At 42.0% G+C, this 23,746-nt stretch overlaps 1 protein-coding gene across 2 annotated transcripts in view; it reads right to left on the reverse strand.

The window, feature by feature from the left end:
• Positions 1–23,746, reverse strand: part of LOC138307123 (uncharacterized) — a 46,534-nt gene that overhangs the window by 11,676 nt on the left and 11,112 nt on the right. Inside the window, exons 2-3 of one of the 2 annotated variants that reach the window (XM_069247757.1) lie at positions 23,577–23,627; positions 6,652–6,730 (exon numbers count right to left, since the gene is read on the reverse strand). In XM_069247757.1, the coding sequence (XP_069103858.1) occupies positions 6,652–6,730; positions 23,577–23,607 (110 nt within the window). In that variant the 5' untranslated portion in view covers positions 23,608–23,627. The remainder of the gene's footprint in view (positions 1–6,651; positions 6,731–23,576; positions 23,628–23,746) is intronic. The other variant, XM_069247764.1, reaches the window with a different exon arrangement.

The raw sequence follows: 23,746 nt of genomic DNA on the forward strand, positions 1-23,746 counted from the left end.
ACAACAACAGACAGAGGAGACATGGAAACACAACAACAGAGACTGAGGAGACATGGAAACACAACAACAAGAGACAGAGGAGACATGGAAACACAACAACAGAGACTGAGGAGACATGGAAACACAACAACAGAGACTGAGGAGACATGGAAACACACACAACAACAGAGACTGAGGAGACATGGAAACACAACAACAGAGACTGAGGAGACATGGAAACACAACAACAGAGACTGAGGAGACATGGAAACACAACAACAGAGACTGAGGAGACATGGAAACACAACAACAGAGACTGAGGAGACATGGAAACACAACAACAGAGACTGAGGAGACATGGAAACACAACAACAGAGACTGAGGAGACATGGAAACACAACAACAGAGACTGAGGAGACATGGACACACAACAACAGAGACTGAGGAGACATGGAAACACAACAACAGAGACTGAGGAGACATGGAAACACAACAACAGAGACTGAGGAGACATGAAAACACAACAACAGAGACTGAGGAGACATGGAAACACAACAACAGAGACTGAGGAGACATGGACACACAACAACAGAGACTGAGGAGACATGGAAACACAACAACAGAGACTGAGGAGACATGGAAACACAACAACAGAGACTGAGGAGACATGGAAACACAACAACAGAGACTGAGGAGACATGGAAACACAACAACAGAGACTGAGGAGACATGGAAACACAACAACAGAGACTGAGGAGACATGGGAAACACAACAACAGAGACTGAGGAGACATGGAAACACAACAACAGAGACTGAGGAGACATGGAAACACAACAACAGAGACTGAGGAGACATGGAAACACAACAACAGAGACTGAGGAGACATGGAAACACAACAACAGAGACAGAGGAGACATGGACACACAACAACAGAGACTGAGGAGACACGAAAACACAACAACAGAGACTGAGGAGACATGGAAACACAACAACAGAGACTGAGGAGACATGGAAACACAACAACAGAGACTGAGGAGACATGGAAACACAACAACAGAGACTGAGGAGACATGGAAACACAACAACAGAGACTGAGGAGACATGGAAACACAACAACAGAGACTGAGGAGACATGGAAAACACAACAACAGAGACTGAGGAGACATGGAAACACAACAACAGAGACTGAGGAGACATGGAAACACAACAACAGAGACTGAGGAGACATGGAAACACAACAACAGAGACTGAGGAGACATGAAACACAACAACAGAGACTGAGGAGACATGAAAACACAACAACAGAGACTGAGGAGACATGGAAACACAACAACAGAGACTGAGGAGACATGGAAACACAACAACAGAGACTGAGGAGACATGGAAACACAACAACAGGGACTGAGGAGACATGGAAACACAACAACAGAGACTGAGGAGACATGGAAACACAACAACAGAGACTGAGGAGACATGGAAACACAACAACAGAGACTGAGGAGACATGAAAACACAACAACAGAGACTGAGGAGACATGAAAACACAACAACAGAGACTGAGGAGACATGGAAAAACACAACAACAGAGACTGAGGAGACATGGAAACACAACAACAGAGACTGAGGAGACATGGAAAACACAACAACAGAGACTGAGGAGACATGGAAACACAACAACAGAGACTGAGGAGACATGGAAACACAACAACAGAGACTGAGGAGACATGGACACACAACAACAGAGACTGAGGAGACATGGAAACACAACAACAGAGACTGAGGAGACATGGAAACACAACAACAGAGACTGAGGAGACATGGAAACACAACAACAGAGACTGAGGAGACATGGAAACACAACAACAGAGACTGAGGAGACATGCACAACAAATGAGAGACAGAACACAACAACAGAGACTGAGGAGACATGGAAACACAACAACAGGGATTGAGGAGACGTGAAAATACAACAACAGAGACTGAGGAGACATGGAAACACAACAACAGAGACTGAGGAGACATGGAAACACAACAACAGAGACTGAGGAGACATGGAAACACAACAACAGAGACTGAGGAGACATGGAAACACAACAACAGAGACTGAGGAGACATGGAAACACAACAACAGAGACTGAGGAGACATGGAAACACAACAACAGAGACTGAGGAGACATGGAAACACAACAACAGAGACTGAGGAGACATGGAAACACAACAACAGAGACTGAGGAGACATGAAAACACAACAACAGAGACTGAGGAGACATGGAAACACAACAACAGAGACTGAGGAGACATGGAAACACAACAACAGAGACTGAGGAGACATGGAAACACAACAACAGAGACTGAGGAGACATGGAAACACAACAACAGAGACTGAAGAGACATGGAAACACAACAACAGAGACTGAGGAGACATGGAAACACAACAACAGAGACTGAGGAGACATGGAAACACAACAACAGAGACTGAGGAGACATGGAAACACAACAACAGAGACTGAGGAGACATGGAAACACAACAACAGAGACTGAGGAGACATGGACACACAACAACAGAGACTGAGGAGACATGGAAAACACAACAACAGAGACTGAGGAGACATGGAAACACAACAACAGAGACTGAGGAGACATGGAAACACAACAACAGAGACTGAGGAGACATGAACACACAACAACAGAGACTGAGGAGACATGGACACACAACAACAGAGACAGAGGAGACATGGAAACACAACAACAGAGACTGAGGAGACATGGAAACACAACAACAGAGACTGAGGAGACATGGACACACAACAACAGAGACTGAGGAGACATGGAAACACAACAACAGAGACTGAGGAGACATGGAAACACAACAACAGAGACTGAGGAGACATGGAAACACAACAACAGAGACTGAGGAGACATGGAAACACAACAACAGAGACTGAGGAGACATGAAAACACAACAACAGAGACTGAGGAGACATGGAAACACAACAACAGAGACTGAGGAGACATGGAAACACAACAACAGAGACTGAGGAGACATGGAAACACAACAACAGAGACTGAGGAGACATGGAAACACAACAACAGAGACTGAGGAGACATGGAAACACAACAACAGAGACTGAGGAGACATGGAAACACAACAACAACAGAGACTGAGGAGACATGGAAAACACAACAACAGAGACTGAGGAGACATGGAAACACAACAACAGAGACTGAGGAGACATGGAAACACAACAACAGAGACTGAGGAGACATGGAAACACAACAACAGAGACTGAGGAGACATGGAAAACACAACAAGAGGGATGGACTGAGGAGACATGGAAACACAACAACAGAGACTGAGGAGACATGGAAACACAACAACAGAGACTGAGGAGACATGGAAACACAACAACAGAGACTGAGGAGACATGGAAACACAACAACAGAGACTGAGAGACATGGAGGAGACAGAGACAAACACAACAACAGAGACTGAGGAGACATGGAAACACAACAACAGAGACTGAGGAGACATGGAAACACAACAACAGAGACTGAGGAGACATGGAAACACAACAACAGAGACTGAGGAGACATGGAAACACAACAACAGAGACTGAGGAGACATGGAAACACAACAACAGAGACTGAGGAGACATGGAAACACAACAACAGAGACTGAGGAGACATGGAAACACAACAACAGAGACTGAGGAGACATGGAAACACAACAACAGAGACTGAGGAGACACGGAAACACAACAAGAGGGATGGACTGAGGAGACATGGAAACACAACAACAGAGACTGAGGAGACATGGAAACACAACAACAGAGACTGAGGAGACATGGAAACACAACAACAGAGACTGAGGAGACATGGAAACACAACAACAGAGACTGAGGAGACATGGAAACACAACAACAGAGACAGAGGAGACATGGAAACACAACAACAGAGACTGAGGAGACATGGACACACAACAACAGAGACTGAGGAGACATGGAAACACAACAACAGAGACTGAGGAGACATGGAAACACAACAACAGAGACTGAGGAGACATGGAAACACAACAACAGAGACTGAGGAGACACGGAAACACAACAAGAGGGATGGACTGAGGAGACATGGAAACACAACAACAGAGACTGAGGAGACATGGAAACACAACAACAGAGACTGAGGAGACATGGAAACACAACAACAGAGACTGAGGAGACATGAAAACACAACAACAGAGACTGAGGAGACATGGAAACACAACAACAGAGACTGAGGAGACATGGAAACACAACAACAGAGACTGAGGAGACATGGAAACACAACAACAGAGACTGAAGAGACATGGACACACATCAACAGAGACTGAGGAGACATGGAAACACAACAACAGAGACTGAGGAGACATGGAAACACAACAACAGAGACTGAGGAGACATGGAAACACAACAACAGAGACTGAGGAGACATGGAAACACAACAACAGAGACTGAGGAGACATGGAAACACAACAACAGAGACTGAGGAGACATGGAAACACAACAACAGAGACTGAGGAGACATGGAAACACAACAACAGAGACTGAGGAGACATGGAAACACAACAACAGAGACTGAGGAGACATGGAAACACACAACAACGAGGAGACATGAAGACAGACATGGACAACACACAACAACAGAGACTGAGGAGACATGGAAACACAACAACAGAGACTGAGGAGACATGGAAACACAACAACAGAGACTGAGAGACATGGAAACACAACAACAGAGACTGAGGAGACATGGAAACACAACAACAGAGACTGAGGAGACATGGAAACACAACAACAGAGACTGAGGAGACATGGAAACACAACAACAGAGACTGAGGAGACATGGACACACAACAACAGAGACTGAGGAGACATGGAACACACAACAACAGAGACTGAGAGACATGGAAACACAACAACAGAGACTGAGGAGACATGGAAACACAACAACAGAGACTGAGGAGACATGGAAACACAACAACAGAGACTGAGGAGACATGGAAACACAACAACAGAGACTGAGGAGACATGGAAAACACAACAACAGAGACTGAGGAGACATGGAAACACAACAACAGAGACTGAGGAGACATGGAAAACACAACAACAGAGACTGAGGAGACATGGAAACACAACAACAGAGACTGAGGAGACATGGAAACACAACAACAGAGACTGAGGAGACATGGAAACACAACAACAGAGACTGAGGAGACATGGAAACACAACAACAGAGACTGAGGAGACATGGAAACACAACAACAGAGACTGAGGAGACATGGAAACACAACAACAGAGACTGAAGAGACATGGAAACACAACAACAGAGACTGAGGAGACATGGAAACACAACAACAGAGACTGAGGAGACATGGACACACAACAACAGAGACTGAGGAGACATGGACACACAACAACAGAGACTGAGGAGACATGGACACACAACAACAGAGACTGAGGAGACATGGAAACACAACAACAGGGACTGAGGAGACGTGAAAACACAACAACACAGACTGAGGAGACATGGAAACACAACAACAGAGACCGAGGAGACATGGAAACACAACAACAGAGACTGAGGAGACATGGAAACACAACAACAGAGACTGAGGAGACATGGAAACACAACAACAGAGACTGAGGAGACATGGAAACACAACAACAGAGACTGAGGAGACATGGAAACACAACAACAGAGACAGAAGGAGACATGGACACACAACAACAGAGACAGAGGAGACATGGAAACACAACAACAGAGACTGAGGAGACATGGAAACACAACAACAGAGACTGAGGAGACATGGAAACACAACAACAGAGACTGAGGAGACATGGAAACACAACAACAGAGACTGAGGAGACATGGAAACACAACAACAGAGACTGAAGGAGACATGGAAACACAACAACAGAGACTGAGGAGACATGGACACACAACAACAGAGAAGAGACTGACAGAGACAGAGACAAACACAACAACAGAGACTGAGGAGACATGGAAACACAACAACAGAGACTGAGGAGACATGGAAACACAACAACAGAGACTGAGGAGACATGGAAACACAACAACAGAGACTGAGGAGACATGGACACACAACAACAGAGACTGAGGAGACATGAAACACAACAACAGAGACTGAGAGACATGGAAACACAACAACAGAGACTTGAGGAGACATGGAAACACAACAACAGAGACTGAGGAGACATGGAAACACAACAACAGAGACTGAGGAGACATGGAAACACAACAACAGAGACTGAGGAGACATGGAAACACAACAACAGAGACTGAGGAGACATGGAAACACAACAACAGAGACTGAGGAGACATGGAAACACAACAACAGGGACTGAGAGAACAGACATGGAACATGGTCACACAACAACAGAGACAGAGGAGACATGGAAACACAACAACAGGGACTGAGGAGACATGTTCACACAGCAACAGAGACCGTTGAGACATGGAAACACAACAAAAGGGACTAATGAGACATGGAAAAACAACAACAGAGACTGAGGAGACATGGAAACAAAGAAGGAAATTAAAGGTGACATAAAAATAAGGAGACACCAAAACAAGAATGATGGAAGGAATGCATATAAAGGTCATTTACATACCTTTGTGTGCGACAACTTTTGTAAACAAACATGATGAGAAGTCCGGAAATAAGGCCCATGACACCTGCCCCCGTGGAACCTGAAATGTACGTCTTTTAATGTTCAGTGAAAGACTCCAAACCGAAATAAAACGTACATGATACTTCCTACTTCACACCTATTTAATCTCTTCTTCATTTAAGGTGGTAGTCTCACATTCCCCAAAATTTTTCTGTAGTTCAACATTTTTCATATTTGATTTATGAAGTAAATATGTTGTAATGCATCTTCTGTCAAAGTTTCAAAGAAATTGAACCATCTATTTTTTCTAAATAAATATTCAAATTTGCCATTTTTGAGTAGATTCTGCACATGAAAAAACAGCATTAGTCTGTACTAAATCCGCCCTGTAAATGAAAATAATTAACAAAATGTTCTACAATATATATATTGTTTAATTCACGTGATATATATCAATCCTTTTTTTTTTAAAAAAATGCTTTACTTCTCATTATAATTAATTTCTAGTGATCATTTTTGGAGGAAATTAGGTAAAAAAGACGCAAGTAAATTACCTAAAACATTCTCACCAAAATGAAAATAAATCAAAATTGTGAAGTTCAATTCTTATAGAAAATTAACAGACTAAAAAGTGACAAAGTTGCTTTTAATCAGTCAATTTTCAAGAAAATTGAACCACAATTTGTCAAGATAGAGCATTTTTAGCACCAAAAAACCTTCATTTTTCATTGAAAAAGACGGGATTCACAATAGAGTTATCTCCCCTATTATATATACTTTTTATACATTCACTGCAGAATTTTCTGCTACAATATAGCCTAGATGTCAATAGTTTTAGTTTTAAAATAATTAACAATGTTTAATCAATACATATTTACCATAAAATAGGAATTTAAGATTGATAGGATTATTTGTGTTGTTATTTTTAAAACTAATAAAATAATTTATTCATAAATTCAAACTTCAGAAAAGGGGGTGTTAATCAAATCGCGGTCATTCAAGTGCTTGAAGAGCTTGGGTCACTGTCATAACTCAAGCGTCTGTATGAAAAAATCATGACCTGTCTCCCTTAGCATGAGACTACATTCTTAAATCCAGCTTGATTTAGGTTTATTCTGTATTTCAAAACAAGAGATCCCAGAGGGATCCTGGCGCCCACCAAAGAATGATCTATATCTGACAAAGGAAAGATGGATCTTTTCTCTACTTTTTAAACTTTTTCAAACATACTACATACAAAATTTAAGACAGATCCCTTCAGTACCTTTTGAGAAATAGCGGTAACAAACTTCAACTATCAAAATCCAAGATGACTCCTTGGCGGCCATCTTGTTGATCAATCGGTCCCAAATCACAATATGCACAACTAGGGCCCTCGGGGAACCTACATGTGAAATTTGAGAAAGATCCATTCAATACTTTCTGAGAAATAGCGATAACAAACTTTGAATATAAAAATCCAAGATGGCTGCCTGGCAGCAATTTTGTTGACCGATCGGTCCCAAATCACAATATGCACAACTAGGGCCCTAGGGGAACCTACATATGAATTTTGAGACAGATCCCTTTAGTACTTTCTGAGAAATAGCGATAACAAACTTTGAATAACAAAATCCAAGATGGCTGCTTGGCGGCCATCTTGTTAACCGGTCGGTCCCAAAATGCAATATGCACAACTAGGTCCCTAAGGGAACCTACAGATAAAATTTGAGACAGATCCCTTCAGTACTATCTGAGAAATAGCCATAACAAACTTTAACTATCAAAATCCAAGATGGCGGCCTGGCGGCCATCTTGTTCACCGATTGGTCCAAAAATGCAATTAGCACAACAAGGGCCCTAGGGGAACCTACATATTAAATTTGAGAAAGATCCCTTCAGCACTTTTTGAGAAATGGGGATATCAAACCTTAACTATCAAAATCCAAGATGGCCGCCTGGCGGCCATCTTGTTTTTCCTATCAGACTCAAAATCTGTATGGCACAACTAGGGACCAAGGGTAACCTCCATGTGAAGTAAATCCCTTCAGTAGTTCTCAAGAAATATCGATAACAAACTTCAACTGCCAAAATGAAAGATGGCTGCCTGGCGGCCATCTTGTTTTTCCGATCAGCCTCAAAATCTGTATGGCACAACTAGGGACCAAGGGTAACCTCCATGTGAAGTTTGAACAAAATCCCTTCAGTAGTTCTCAAGAAATATCGATAACAAACTTCAACTGCCAAAATCAAAGATGGCTGCCTGGCGGCCATCTTGTTTTTCCGATCAGCCCCAAAAATTGTATGGCACAAATATGGACCAAGGGGACCCTCCATGTGAAGTTTGAACAAAATCCCTGCAGCAGTTTTTAAGAAATAGTGATAACAAGCATTGTTTACGGACGGACGACGGACGGCGGACCACGGACGCAGGGCGATTTGAATAGCCCACCATCTGATGATGTTGGGCTAAAAATACAACACATAGCATCCCTTCTCTTGTGGCGCGATGATAAAGTAAAATTGGCGCCTGTTGAGTCCAAAAATCTAAAGCTATATACCGGGAAATTGGTGCGGTACCACCTAACCCCGTGATAGTAAAGCTAAATACTAGGTGGTTGGTTCGATACCGCCTTCACTCCGTTATAGTAAAGCTATATTCCGAGCAGTTGGTGTGGTACCACCTCACCCTGTGAAAGTAATGCTATATACCAGGTGATTGGTGCTGAACTGCCTTCATTCCGTGATAGTAAAGCTATATACTGGGTGGTTGGTTCGATACCCCCTTCACTCCGTGATAATAAAGCGATATACCGAGTGATTGGTGCGGTACTGCCTTCATCCTGTGATAGTAAAGCTATATACCGGGTGATTGGTGTGGTACTACCTTCACACTGTGATAGTAAAGCTATATACTGGGTGATTGGTGGATACCACCTCACCCTGTGATAGTAAAGCTAGATACCGGGTGATCGGTGTGGTACCACCTCACCCTGTGATAGTAAAGCTATATACAGGGTGGTTGGTGGGGTACAGCCTTCACACCGTGATAGTAAAGCTATATACCGGGTGATTGGTGGATACCGCCTCACCCTGTGATAGTAAAGCTATATACCAGGTGAATGGTGTAGTACCACCTCACCCTGTGATAGTAAAGCTATATACCGGGTGATTGATGTAGTACCACCTCACCCTGTGGTAGTAAAGCTATATACCGGGTGATTGGTGTGGTACTACCTTCACACCGTGATAGTAAAGCTAGATACCGGGTGATCGGTGTGGTACCACCTCACCCTGTGATAGTAAAGCTATATACAGGGTGGTTGGTGGGGTACCAACTTCACACCGTGATAGTAAAGCTATATACAGGGTGGTTGGTGGGGTACTGCCTTCACACCGTGATAGTAAAGCTATATACCGGGTGATTGGTGCAATACTGCCTTCACACCGTGATAGTCAAGCTATATACCGGGTGATTGGTGGATACCACCTCACCCTGTGATAGTAAAGCTATGTACTGGGTGATTGGTGCAATACTGCCTTCACACCGTGATAGTAAAGCTATATACTAGGTGATGGGTGCGGTACCACCTCACCTTGTGATAGTAAAGCTATATACTGGGTGATTGGTGCAATACCGCCTTCACACCCTGATAGTTAAGCTATATACTGGGTGATGGGTGCGGTACCACCTCACCTTGTGATAGTAAAGCTATATACCGGGTGATAGTAAAGCTATATACCATGTGAAGTTTGAACAAAATCCCTGCAGCAGTTTTTAAGAAATAGTGATAACAAGCATTGTTTACGGACGGACGACGGACGGCGGACCACGGACGCAGGGCGATTTGAATAGCCCACCATCTGATGATGTTGGGCTAAAAATACAACACATAGCATCCCTTCTCTTGTGGCGCGATGATAAAGTAAAATTGGCGCCTGTTGAGTCCAAAAATCTAAAGCTATATACCGGGAAATTGGTGCGGTACCACCTAACCCCGTGATAGTAAAGCTAAATACTAGGTGGTTGGTTCGATACCGCCTTCACTCCGTTATAGTAAAGCTATATTCCGAGCAGTTGGTGTGGTACCACCTCACCCTGTGAAAGTAATGCTATATACCAGGTGATTGGTGCTGAACTGCCTTCATTCCGTGATAGTAAAGCTATATACTGGGTGGTTGGTTCGATACCCTCTTCACTCCGTGATAATAAAGCGATATACCGAGTGATTGGTGCGGTACTGCCTTCATCCTGTGATAGTAAAGCTAGATACCGGGTGATCGGTGTGGTACCACCTCACCCTGTGATAGTAAAGCTATATACAGGGTGGTTGGTGGGGTACCAACTTCACACCGTGATAGTAAAGCTATATACAGGGTGGTTGGTGGGGTACTGCCTTCACACCGTGATAGTAAAGCTATATACCGGGTGATTGGTGCAATACTGCCTTCACACCGTGATAGTCAAGCTATATACCGGGTGATTGGTGGATACCACCTCACCCTGTGATAGTAAAGCTATGTACTGGGTGATTGGTGCAATACTGCCTTCACACCGTGATAGTAAAGCTATATACTAGGTGATGGGTGCGGTACCACCTCACCTTGTGATAGTAAAGCTATATACTGGGTGATTGGTGCAATACCGCCTTCACACCCTGATAGTTAAGCTATATACTGGGTGATGGGTGCGGTACCATCTCACCTTGTGATAGTAAAGCTATATACCGGGTGATTGGTGTGGTACCACCTCACCCTGTGATAGTAAAGCTATATACAGGGTGGTTGGTGTGGTATCGCCTCACCCGGTGATAGTCAAGCTATATACCGGGTGATTGGTGTGGTGCCACCTCACCCTGTGATAGTAAAGCTATATACTGGGTGGTTGGTGCAATACTGCCTTCACACCGTGATAGTAAAGCTATATACATGTACTGGGTGATGGGTGCGGTACCACCTCACCTTGTGATAGTAAAGCTATATAATGGGTGATTGGTGCAATATCGCCTTGACACCGTGATAGTAAAGCTATATACTGGGTGATTGGTGCAATACTGCCTTCACACCGTGATAGTAAAGCTATATACCGGGTGGTTGGTGAGGTACTACCTTCAACCCATGATAGTAAAGCTATATACCGGGTGATTGGTCCGGTACCACCTCACCTTGTGATAGTAAAGCTATATACCGGGTGATTGGTGTGGTACCACCTCACCCAGTGATAGTAAAGCTATATACCGGGTGATTGATGTAGTACCACCTCACCCTGTGGTAGTAAAGTTATATACCGGGTGATTGATGTAGTACCACCTCACCCAGTGATAGTAAAGCTATTTACTGGGCGATTGGTGCAATACTGCCTTCACACAGTGATAGTAAAGCTATATACTGAGTGATTGGTGTGGTACCACCTCACCCTGTGAAAGTTAAGCTTTATATCGAGTGATTGGTGCAATACTGCCATCAAACCGTGATAGTAAAGCTATATACCGGGTGATTGATGTAGTACCACCTCACCCTGTGATAGTAAAGCTATATACCGGGTGATTGGTGTGGTACCACCTCACCCAGTGATAGTAAAGCTATTTACTGAGCGATTGGTGCAATACTGCCTTCACACCGTGATAGTAAAGCTATATACCGGGTGATTGATGTAGTACCACCTCACCCTGTGATAGTAAAGCTATATACTGGGTGATTGGTGGATACCACCTCATCATGTGATAGTTAAGCTATATACTGGGTAATTGGTGCAATACTGCCTTCACACCGTGATATCAAAGCTATATACAGGGTGATTGATGTAGTACCACCTCACCCTGTGATAGTAAAGCTATATACCGGGTGGTTGGTGAGGTACTACCTTCAACCCATGATAGTAAAGCTATATACCGGGTGATTGGTCCGGTACCAACTCACCTTGTGATAGTAAAGCTATATACCTGGTGATTGGTGTGGTACCGCCTCACCCAGCGATAGTAAAGCTATATACTGGGTGATTGGTGCAATACTGCTTTCACACCGTGATAGTAAAACTATATACCGGGTGATTGGTGTGTTACCGCCTCACCCTGTGATAGTTAAGCTATATACTGGGTGATTGGTGGATACCGCCTCACCCTGTGATAGTTAAGCTATATACTGGGTGATTGGTGGAATACTGCTTTCACACCGTGATAGTAAAGCTATATATACCGGGTGATTGGTGCGGTACTACCTTCACACCGTGATAGTAAAGCTATATATACCGGGTGATTGGTGCGGTACCACCTTCACACCGTGATAATAAAGCTATACACCGGGTGGTTTGTGTGTTACCACCTTCACAGAGTGATAGTAAAGCTTAACCAAAAACAGGATATAATAGAACATCTCAATAAACACTTTGTCAATATATCCTATGGTGTCGCAAAAACTCCCCTAAATGAACAAGATCATACATTACTTGAAAACCATGTACTAAACATGGTACCTATAATCATGCTGAATTTTCTCTTCCGTTAAATTTCTGTTCAAGGCGTCTTTGATCTCGTGAATAATCTAAATACTTCAAAGGCCACTGGGATTGATGGTGTTGGACCCAAAATTATCAAGCTGTGTGTTCAACAGCTAGCTCCACACATAGCGTACATAATCAATTTAAGTTTGCAATCTGGTATCTTCCCCGCTAGACTAAAAGAGGCCAGAGTAACTCCTTTATTTAAAGGAGGTAATGTTGATGAAGCTGGAAACTATAGACCAATTTCTGTACTACCGACACTTGCTAAAATAATTGAAAGACATGTTACGGATCACTTAAACAGATACCTCCTTAAATATGAACTTCTCCACTCTGCACAATCAGGATTTAGAGAAAATCACTCTTGTCAAACAGCTCTAGTTAAATTAATAGATCAGTGGAGAATTAACATTGATAATAATGATTTAGTCGGTAGCATTTTCTTAGATCTTAAAAAAGCATTGACTTAGTAGACCATAGAGTTCTATTGCATAAATTGAAATTAATGAAAATATCAGCACATAGTTTACTTTGGTTTGAATCATATCTTAACCAAAGAAAACAATCGGTTAAAATTGAGAACATTAAATCTACCTCCCAACAAGTTATATCAGGTGTTCCTCATGGATCAATACTTGGTCCTCTGCTGTTTATTTTGTATATAAATGACTTACAATTATACACTAAACATTCAAATATCGACATGTATGCTGATGACTCTACCATTCATATCAACGGCACGACTCTTGATGTAATTCAATCAAATCTCCAAATTGACCTAAATCATATAAAGCAGTGGTGTACAAATAACAATATGGCTTTTAATAAAGAAAAAACAACATGTATGCTCCTTGGCAAACCTAGAGCATTACATACTGCTGGAGTTTTAGAGCTAGAATTAAACAATTACATATTAAACTCAGTTACTACACAAAAGTGCTAGGGATACACATCGATCACACCCTTGGATGGAATGAACAAGTTAATAAGGTTTACTCTAAATTGGCAACTAGATTAGCCCTCCTCAGAAAATTAAATACCTATTTGTCAAAAGACGCGAAACTGTTGTATTATCATGCTTATATCTCACCAATTCTTGACTATGCGTCTATTGTCTGGGGAAATTGTACTAAAGAACAGATAAAACAATTAACAAAAATTCAAAAGCAGGCATTGAGAATAATTTTTAATAAACCACCTCTCACACCTTCTAAGAAAATGTTTAATGAACTCAAAATACTACCCTTTGAGTATAGAATCAAATACCACATGTGTGTGTTAATATATAAATCAATTCACGGACTGGCCCCTGAATACATATCAACATTATTTACACCAGTTTCATCCAGCTGTTCGTATGGTCTAAGGTCAGCCTCAAAAGATGCTTTTGTGCTCCCAAAGCCTCGTACAGAACTAATGAAAAAGTCATTTAGCTACTATGGAGTGATTATCTGGAATGTGCGCCACTTGCAAATTTTAAATACCGATTAAAAATGCATTTATTGCAAATGTATATTGAAATTGATTAAATGTTGTAAACAACACAATCGAGATCCTGTCCTTGAATAGTATGTGGTGATGAATCTATTTTTACTTTGATTCATTTAACTTGTAGTCGTAGTTGATATACATATAAATGTAAATGTTTTCGTATGTTATTTTTTTATTAATTACCTTAGTTTAGTTGATTTACTTCTATCTATACATGTATAATTTGTCATATTATTGCATGCTTTTGTGTCGACCCCATGGGAGATGAGCCATTGGCTCAATGGGTCATCGACGTTTAAATAAAGTTATTATTATTATTATTATTATTATTACAAGCTAACCGATATTTACATAATATATAATTCATTTTTCGTAATTTTCAGTCATGTGGACATGACGTACATGTACATAGGAATTATTTTACATGATGAATAATTTGCGTGCCCCTGTGCTTGGGCTGAGGTGACCAATATTACATTTCTTGTACACACGTTCCTTCCGCATATTCATAATTCTAAATATAACTATCGAAGACAGATATATCTGGATCAAATTATCGATGAAAAGTTACATAATACATATGTATAAGACCACGATCGAGTGTATTGTGGGTAGCGATAGGCCTAGGACGTCTCCTTGCAGGCGGTATATGGAATTTTCAAATTATTATTTGCCTAGATGAATAAATGATTTGTTTTAATGTCCAGGAAACAGGAGTCATCTCGTCTTTCCGTGTCAACAACAAAATAAAACTAACAGGCCTATTCAAGGACACGTCCTTAACCTAGCTACTGTAAGATACTGACCGTGTATATATCCGATGAAAATCCTCAGATATATAATTATTCATTCTGTAGTAATAAAGCTACATGTACATTTAGCCCTTGCCAGATATTGTGAATAGTTTGAATAGGCATGTTTGCATGATATATTAAAAAAAATGCCGCCGGTGGTGAGAATCGAAAGATCAGAAGATCTGCACGTTAACACTAAGCCAGATTTCTGGTTTTTTTATATACAGTGGGTTTTTTTTATAAGAAGCAGATAACATTGTTATTTTTATGATGATGTATAATTGAGTATTTCCTAATAGGAAAAATAAAAATTTGTAAATGTAATGTGCATGCAGCATGAAGAAAAGTGAAAAAATGATAATAACACATTGGTCACAAATCACAAAGTTTTTTGTTGTTCTTTAATATACCTGGTATACGATAATCTTTGTTTGTTATTTTATTGATTTTTTTTTCTGATATGCTCGAACGTCGGTGAAGACACCCCCTGATAGGAATGAGTTCCTAGATTTCTCCGGAGACGAAGCACAGGCTCGTGTTACGTTGATACGGAGAAAACGACAGTTTTCATTTTATACCATGGAATATCAAAGTTATATGCAATGAGAAATTGTACAAAACAATCTTGTTTAGATTATATCTTTCTACTGCGTATGCATCATAAAATTCTACTAAGTTGCATGAAAAATCACGATAACTGCAGGTACAGGTAGGCCTAACGTTATACAATGCACAGTCGATGTCGGGAACAGATCCGATTTGATGCATTCAACTCAAATATATATATATATAAAATGAATGCTATTGCCGAGACCTTTTGGACTAGAGATAGTCTGAAGTCAAGTCTTCAAAGATCGCTTTTTTAATGAATAGGAAAAAAAACACCAAAAAATCACGATAGCTGCTCGCAACCCAGTGGTACCGCGGTTTCATCGGTTTTCGACGGCGAAAGACCAAAATAGATTTTTTACACACAATGTCAAACATATTCAATTCAAATCATTAATTATATGTTTCAGAAGCATGTTAATGATGTTTTTGTGCAATATTTCTTGAATTTCATCTACTAAACGAAACATTGTATCCACAAACGCTGTAAGATTTACATTGTAGCCTACGTAGGCCTACTGTTTCTTTTTGTCAAAGTGACGTTTAAATAATGAAATGTTTCAAGATAAAGTAACACTATTATTTTAAACTATGTTAAGCTGTATATGAGTGCACATTGTCACCATAATACCACAAATGAATGCTTATTCAATCCTTCAAAACCTCAGCTTGCAAGGTCGAATCACCCGGGCTCATAAAGGGCTAAAAAGTGACGTCATTGGAATGTTCGGGATCAAATCGTCAAATTTAGAAATGGCAATCAGAATAAAGAAATTAATAACTTATTTACTCACATCGCAATATTTTCATATCGCAACTGTTACAGGAAATTTTTATTACCTGGTATCGAGTTCTATGCCTGATTAATCTCGATATTAGTACTGAAAATATCTGGTTTATTGATATTGTTCCGCTACTTTTGTTGAGTTTGAATTCGCAAATTCGAAGGGCGTCAGAACGCTTGTTTTCAACCGGAATCAACACCGTAGAGATAAAGACCTTCCAAGAGAATTTTTGCATCGGGGGAACAGGGACATAACAAGTTGATTTTCTCAAAAAGTGAGAAAAATAAAATACATTAATTTTGCTGGAACACTATAAAAATCATTCTGATTTCGGAACAGTTGGAAGCATGAAGATACCTCTAACAGTATTTTTATTATTATTAGTATATATTATGTAAGTTAATTATTATTATTACACCGTGATAGTAAAGCTTTATACCGGGTGATTGGTGCAATACTGCCTTCACACCGTGATAGTAAAGCTATATACAGGGTGGTTGGTGGGGTACCGCCTTCACACCGTGATAGTAAAACTATATACGGGGTGATTGGTGGATACCGTCTCACCCTGTGATAGTAAAGCTATGTACCGGGTGATTGGTGTGGTACCTCCTCACCCTGTGATAGTAAATCTATTTACTGGGTGATTGGTGCAATACTGCCTTCACATCGTGATAGTAAAGCTATATACCGGGTGATTGGTGGATACCGCCTTCACACCGTGATAGTAAATCTATATACCGGGTGATTGGTGGATACCGCCTTCACACCGTGATAGTAAAGCTATATACCGGATGATTGGTGCAATACAGCCTTCACACCGTGATAGTAAAGCTATATACCGGGTGATTGGTGCAATACAGCCTTCACATCGTGATAGTAAAGCTATATACCGGGTGATTGGTGTGGTACCTCCTCACCCTGTGATAGTAAAGCTATATACCGGGTGATTGGTGTGATACCGCCTCACCCTGTGATAGTAAATCTATTTACTGGGTGATTGGTGCAATACAGCCTTCACATCGTGATAGTAAAGCTATATACCGGGTGATTGGTGGATACCGCCTTCACACCGTGATAGTAAAGCTATATACCGGATGATTGGTGCAATACAGCCTTCACATCGTGATAGTAAAGCTATATACCGGGTGATTGGTGTGGTACCTCCTCACCCTGTGATAGTAAATCTATATACTGGGTGATTGGTGCAATACAGCCTTCACATCGTGATAGTAAAGCTATATACCGGGTGATTGGTGTGGTACCTCCTCACCCTGTGATAGTAAATCTATTTACTGGGTGATTGGTGCAATACTGCCTTCACACCGTGATAGTAAAGCTATATATACCGGGTGATTGGTGCGGTACTACCTTCACACCGTGATAGTAAAGCTATATACTGGGTGATTGGTGTGATAACGCCTCACCCTGTGATAGTAAATCTATATACTGGGTGATTGGTGTGATAACGCCTCACCCTGTGATAGTAAATCTATTTACTGGGTGATTGGTGGATACCACCTCAACCTGTGTTAGTAAAGCTATATACCGGGTGATTGGTAGATACCACCTCACCCTGTGATAGTAAAGCTATATACCGGATGATTGGTGCAATACTGCCTTCACATCGTGATAGTAAAGCTATATACTGGGTGATTGGTGTGATAACGCCTCACCCTGTGATAGTAAATCTATTTACTGGGTGATTGGTGTGGTACCGCCTTCACACCGTGATAGTAAAGCTATATACCGGGTGATTGGTGCAATACTGCCTTCACACCGTGATAGTAAAGCTATATACTGGGTGATTGGTGTGATAACGCCTCACCCTGTGATAGTAAATCTATATACTGGGTGATTGGTGTGATAACGCCTCACCCTGTGATAGTAAATCTATATACTGGGTGATTGGTGTGATAACGCCTCACCCTGTGATAGTAAATCTATTTACTGGGTGATTGGTGTGATAACGCCTCACCCTGTGATAGTAAATCTATTTACTGGGTGATTGGTGTGATAACGCCTCACCCTGTGATAGTAAATCTATTTACTGGGTGATTGGTGTGATAACGCCTCACCCTGTGATAGTAAAGCTATATACTGGGTGATTGGTGTGGTACCGCCTCACCCTGTGATAGTAAAGCTATTTACTGGGTGATTGGTGTGATAACGCCTCACCCTGTGATAGTAAAGCTATTTACTGGGTGATTGGTGTGGTACCGCCTCACCCTGTGATAGTAAAGCTATATACCGGGTGATTGGTGTGGTACCGCCTCACCCTGTGATAGTAAAGCTATTTACTGGGTGATTGGTGTGGTACCTCCTCACCCTGTGATAGTAAAGCTATATACTGGGTGATTGGTGTGGTACCGCCTCACCCTGTGATAGTAAAGCTATATACCGGGTGATTGGTGTGGTACCGCCTCACCCCTATACCCACCTGTGATAGTGTATACGGTGATTGGTGTGGTACCTCCTCACCCTGTGATAGTAAAGCTATATACTGGGTGATTGGTGTGGTACCGCCTCACCCTGTGATAGTAAAGCTATATACTGGGTGATTGGTGTGATAACGCCTCACCCTGTGATAGTAAAGCTATATACTGGGTGATTGGTGTGGTACCGCCTCACCCTGTGATAGTAAAAGCTATATACTGGGTGATTGGTGTGTACCCTCACCCTGTGATAGTAAAGCTATATACTGGGTGATTGGTGTGGTACCGCCTCACCCTGTGATAGTAAAGCTATTTACTGGGTGATTGTGTAACGCCCTACTGGGAACGCCTCACCCTGTGATAGTAAAGCTATATACCGGGTGATTGGTGTGGTACCGCCTCACCCTGTGATAGTAAAGCTATTTACTGGGTGATTGGTGTGATAACGCCTCACCCTGTGATAGTAAAGCTATTTACTGGGTGATTGGTGTGATAACGCCTCACCCTGTGATAGTAAATCTATTTACTGGGTATTTTGGTGTTGGTGTGATAACGCCTCACCCTGTGATAGTAAAGCTATATACCGGGTGATTGGTGTGGTACCGCCTCACCCTGTGATAGTAAAGCTATATACTGGGTGATTGGTGTGATAACGCCTCACCCTGTGATAGTAAATCTATTTACTGGGTGATTGGTGTGATAACGCCTCACCCTGTGATAGTAAATCTATTTACTGGGTGATTGGTGTGATAACGCCTCACCCTGTGATAGTAAAACTATATACTGGGTGATTGGTGTGATAACGCCTCACCCTGTGATAGTAAATCTATATACTGGGTGATTGGTGTGATAACGCCTCACCCTGTGATAGTAAATCTATTTACTGGGTGATTGGTGTGATAACGCCTCACCCTGTGATAGTAAATCTATTTACTGGGTGATTGGTGTGATACCGCCTTCACACCGTGATAGTAAATCTATATACCGGGTGATTGGTGTGATACCGCCTCACCCTGTGATAGTAAAGCTATATACCGGGTGATTGGTGTGGTACCGCCTCACCCTGTGATAGTAAATCTATTTACTGGGTGATTGGTGTGATAACGCCTCACCCTGTGATAGTAAAGCTATATACCGGGTGATTGGTGCAGTACTGCCTTCACACCGTGATAGTAAAGCTATATACCGGGTGATTGGTGCAATACTGCCTTCACACCGTGATAGTAAAACTATATACTGGGTGATTGGTGTGATAACGCCTCACCCTGTGATAGTAAATCTATTTACTGGGTGATTGGTGCAGTACCGCCTTCACACCGTGATAGTAAAGCTATATACCGGGTGATTGGTGTGATAACGCCTCACCCTGTGATAGTAAAGCTATATACTGGGTGATTGGTGTGATAACGCCTCACCCTGTGATAGTAAATCTATTTACTGGGTGATTGGTGCAATACTGCCTTCACACCGTGATAGTAAAACTATATACCGGGTGATTGGTGTGATAACGCCTCACCCTGTGATAGTCAAGCTATATACTGGGTGATTGGTGTGATAACGCCTCACCCTGTGATAGTAAATCTATTTACTGGGTGATTGGTGCAGTACTGCCTTCACACCGTGATAGTAAAGCTATATACCGGGTGATTGGTGTGATAACGCCTCACCCTGTGATAGTAAAGCTATATACCGGGTGATTGGTGTGATAACGCCTCACCCTGTGATAGTAAAGCTATATACCGGGTGATTGGTGTGATAACGCCTCACCCTGTGATAGTAAATCTATATACTGGGTGATTGGTGTGATAACGCCTCACCCTGTGATAGTAAATCTATTTACTGGGTGATTGGTGGATACCACCTCACCCTGTGATAGTAAAGCTATATACCGGGTGATTGGTAGATACCACCTCACCCTGTGATAGTAAAGCTATATACCGGATGATTGGTGCAATACTGCCTTCACATCGTGATAGTAAAGCTATATACTGGGTGATTGGTGTGATAACGCCTCACCCTGTGATAGTAAATCTATTTACTGGGTGATTGGTGTGGTACCGCCTTCACACCGTGATAGTAAAGCTATATACCGGGTGATTGGTGCAATACTGCCTTCACACCGTGATAGTAAAGCTATATACTGGGTGATTGGTGTGATAACGCCTCACCCTGTGATAGTAAATCTATATACTGGGTGATTGGTGTGATAACGCCTCACCCTGTGATAGTAAATCTATATACTGGGTGATTGGTGTGATAACGCCTCACCCTGTGATAGTAAATCTATTTACTGGGTGATTGGTGTGATAACGCCTCACCCTGTGATAGTAAATCTATTTACTGGGTGATTGGTGTGATAACGCCTCACCCTGTGATAGTAAATCTATTTACTGGGTGATTGGTGTGATAACGCCTCACCCTGTGATAGTAAATCTATTTACTGGGTGATTGGTGTGGTACCGCCTCACCCTGTGATAGTAAAGCTATTTACTGGGTGATTGGTGTGGTACCGCCTCACCCTGTGATAGTAAAGCTATATACTGGGTGATTGGTGTGGTACCTCCTCACCCTGTGATAGTAAAGCTATATACTGGGTGATTGGTGTGATAACGCCTCACCCTGTGATAGTAAAGCTATATACTGTGTGATTGGTGTGGTACCGCCTCACCCTGTGATAGTAAAACTATATACTGGGTGATTGGTGTGATAACGCCTCACCCTGTGATAGTAAAGCTATATACCGGGTGATTGGTGTGGTGGTCTGTGGTAACTCCTCACCCTGTGATAGTAAAGCTATTTACTGGGTGATTGGTGTGGTACCGCCTCACCCTGTGATAGTAAAGCTATTTACTGGGTGATTGGTGTGATAACGCCTCACCCTGTGATAGTAAAGCTATATACCGGGTGATTGGTGTGGTACCGCCTCACCCTGTGATAGTAAAGCTATTTACTGGGTGATTGGTGTGATAACGCCTCACCCTGTGATAGTAAAGCTATTTACTGGGTGATTGGTGTGATAACGCCTCACCCTGTGATAGTAAATCTATTTACTGGGTGATTGGTGTGATAACGCCTCACCCTGTGATAGTAAAGCTATATACCGGGTGATTGGTGTGGTACCGCCTCACCCTGTGATAGTAAAGCTATATACTGGGTGATTGGTGTGATAACGCCTCACCCTGTGATAGTAAATCTATTTACTGGGTGATTGGTGTGATAACGCCTCACCCTGTGATAGTAAATCTATTTACTGGGTGATTGGTGTGATAACGCCTCACCCTGTGATAGTAAAACTATATACCGGGTGATTGGTGTGATAACGCCTCACCCTGTGATAGTAAAGCTATATACCGGGTGATTGGTGTGATAACGCCTCACCCTGTGATAGTAAATCTATTTACTGGGTGATTGGTGTGATAACGCCTCACCCTGTGATAGTAAATCTATTTACTGGGTGATTGGTGTGATAACGCCTCACACCGTGATAGTAAATCTATATACCGGGTGATTGGTGTGATAACGCCTCACCCTGTGATAGTAAAGCTATATACTGGGTGATTGGTGTGGTACCGCCTCACCCTGTGATAGTAAATCTATTTACTGGGTGATTGGTGTGATAACGCCTCACCCTGTGATAGTAAAGCTATATACCGGGTGATTGGTGCATACTGCCTCACCCTGTGATAGTAAAGCTATATACCGGGTGATTGGTGCAATACTGCCTTCACACCGTGATAGTAAAACTATATACTGGGTGATTGGTGTGATAACGCCTCACCCTGTGATAGTAAATCTATTTACTGGGTGATTGGTGCAGTACTGCCTTCACACCGTGATAGTAAAGCTATATACCGGGTGATTGGTGTGATAACGCCTCACCCTGTGATAGTAAAGCTATATACTGGGTGATTGGTGTGATAACGCCTCACCCTGTGATAGTAAATCTATTTACTGGGTGATTGGTGCAATACTGCCTTCACACCGTGATAGTAAAACTATATACCGGGTGATTGGTGTGATAACGCCTCACCCTGTGATAGTAAAGCTATATACTGGGTGATTGGTGTGATAACGCCTCACCCTGTGATAGTAAATCTATTTACTGGGTGATTGGTGCAGTACTGCCTTCACACCGTGATAGTAAAGCTATATACCGGGTGATTGGTGTGATAACGCCTCACCCTGTGATAGTAAAGCTATATACCGGGTGATTGGTGTGATAACGCCTCACCCTGTGATAGTAAAGCTATATACCGGGTGATTGGTGTGATAACGCCTCACCCTGTGATAGTAAAGCTATAACGAGGTGAATGCTACTTTGGGTATTACTCACATAAAGCTACAATCACTGCGTTTGCTGACATTGTTGTAGATCCCTTTGTACCTGCAAGTGAACAAAAATAACAGGATGAGAAAATGGCTTTGTCCCATAATTTCTGCGATGGTCGTTTTTTGTTTGTTTCAATAACCGTCCATTTCGAAGTCTGTTATGGTCCATAAAGA

The sequence above is a fragment of the Argopecten irradians genome, chromosome 1 (assembly GCF_041381155.1).
Source record: "Argopecten irradians isolate NY chromosome 1, Ai_NY, whole genome shotgun sequence".
NCBI classification, from domain to species: Eukaryota; Metazoa; Mollusca; class Bivalvia; order Pectinida; family Pectinidae; genus Argopecten; species Argopecten irradians.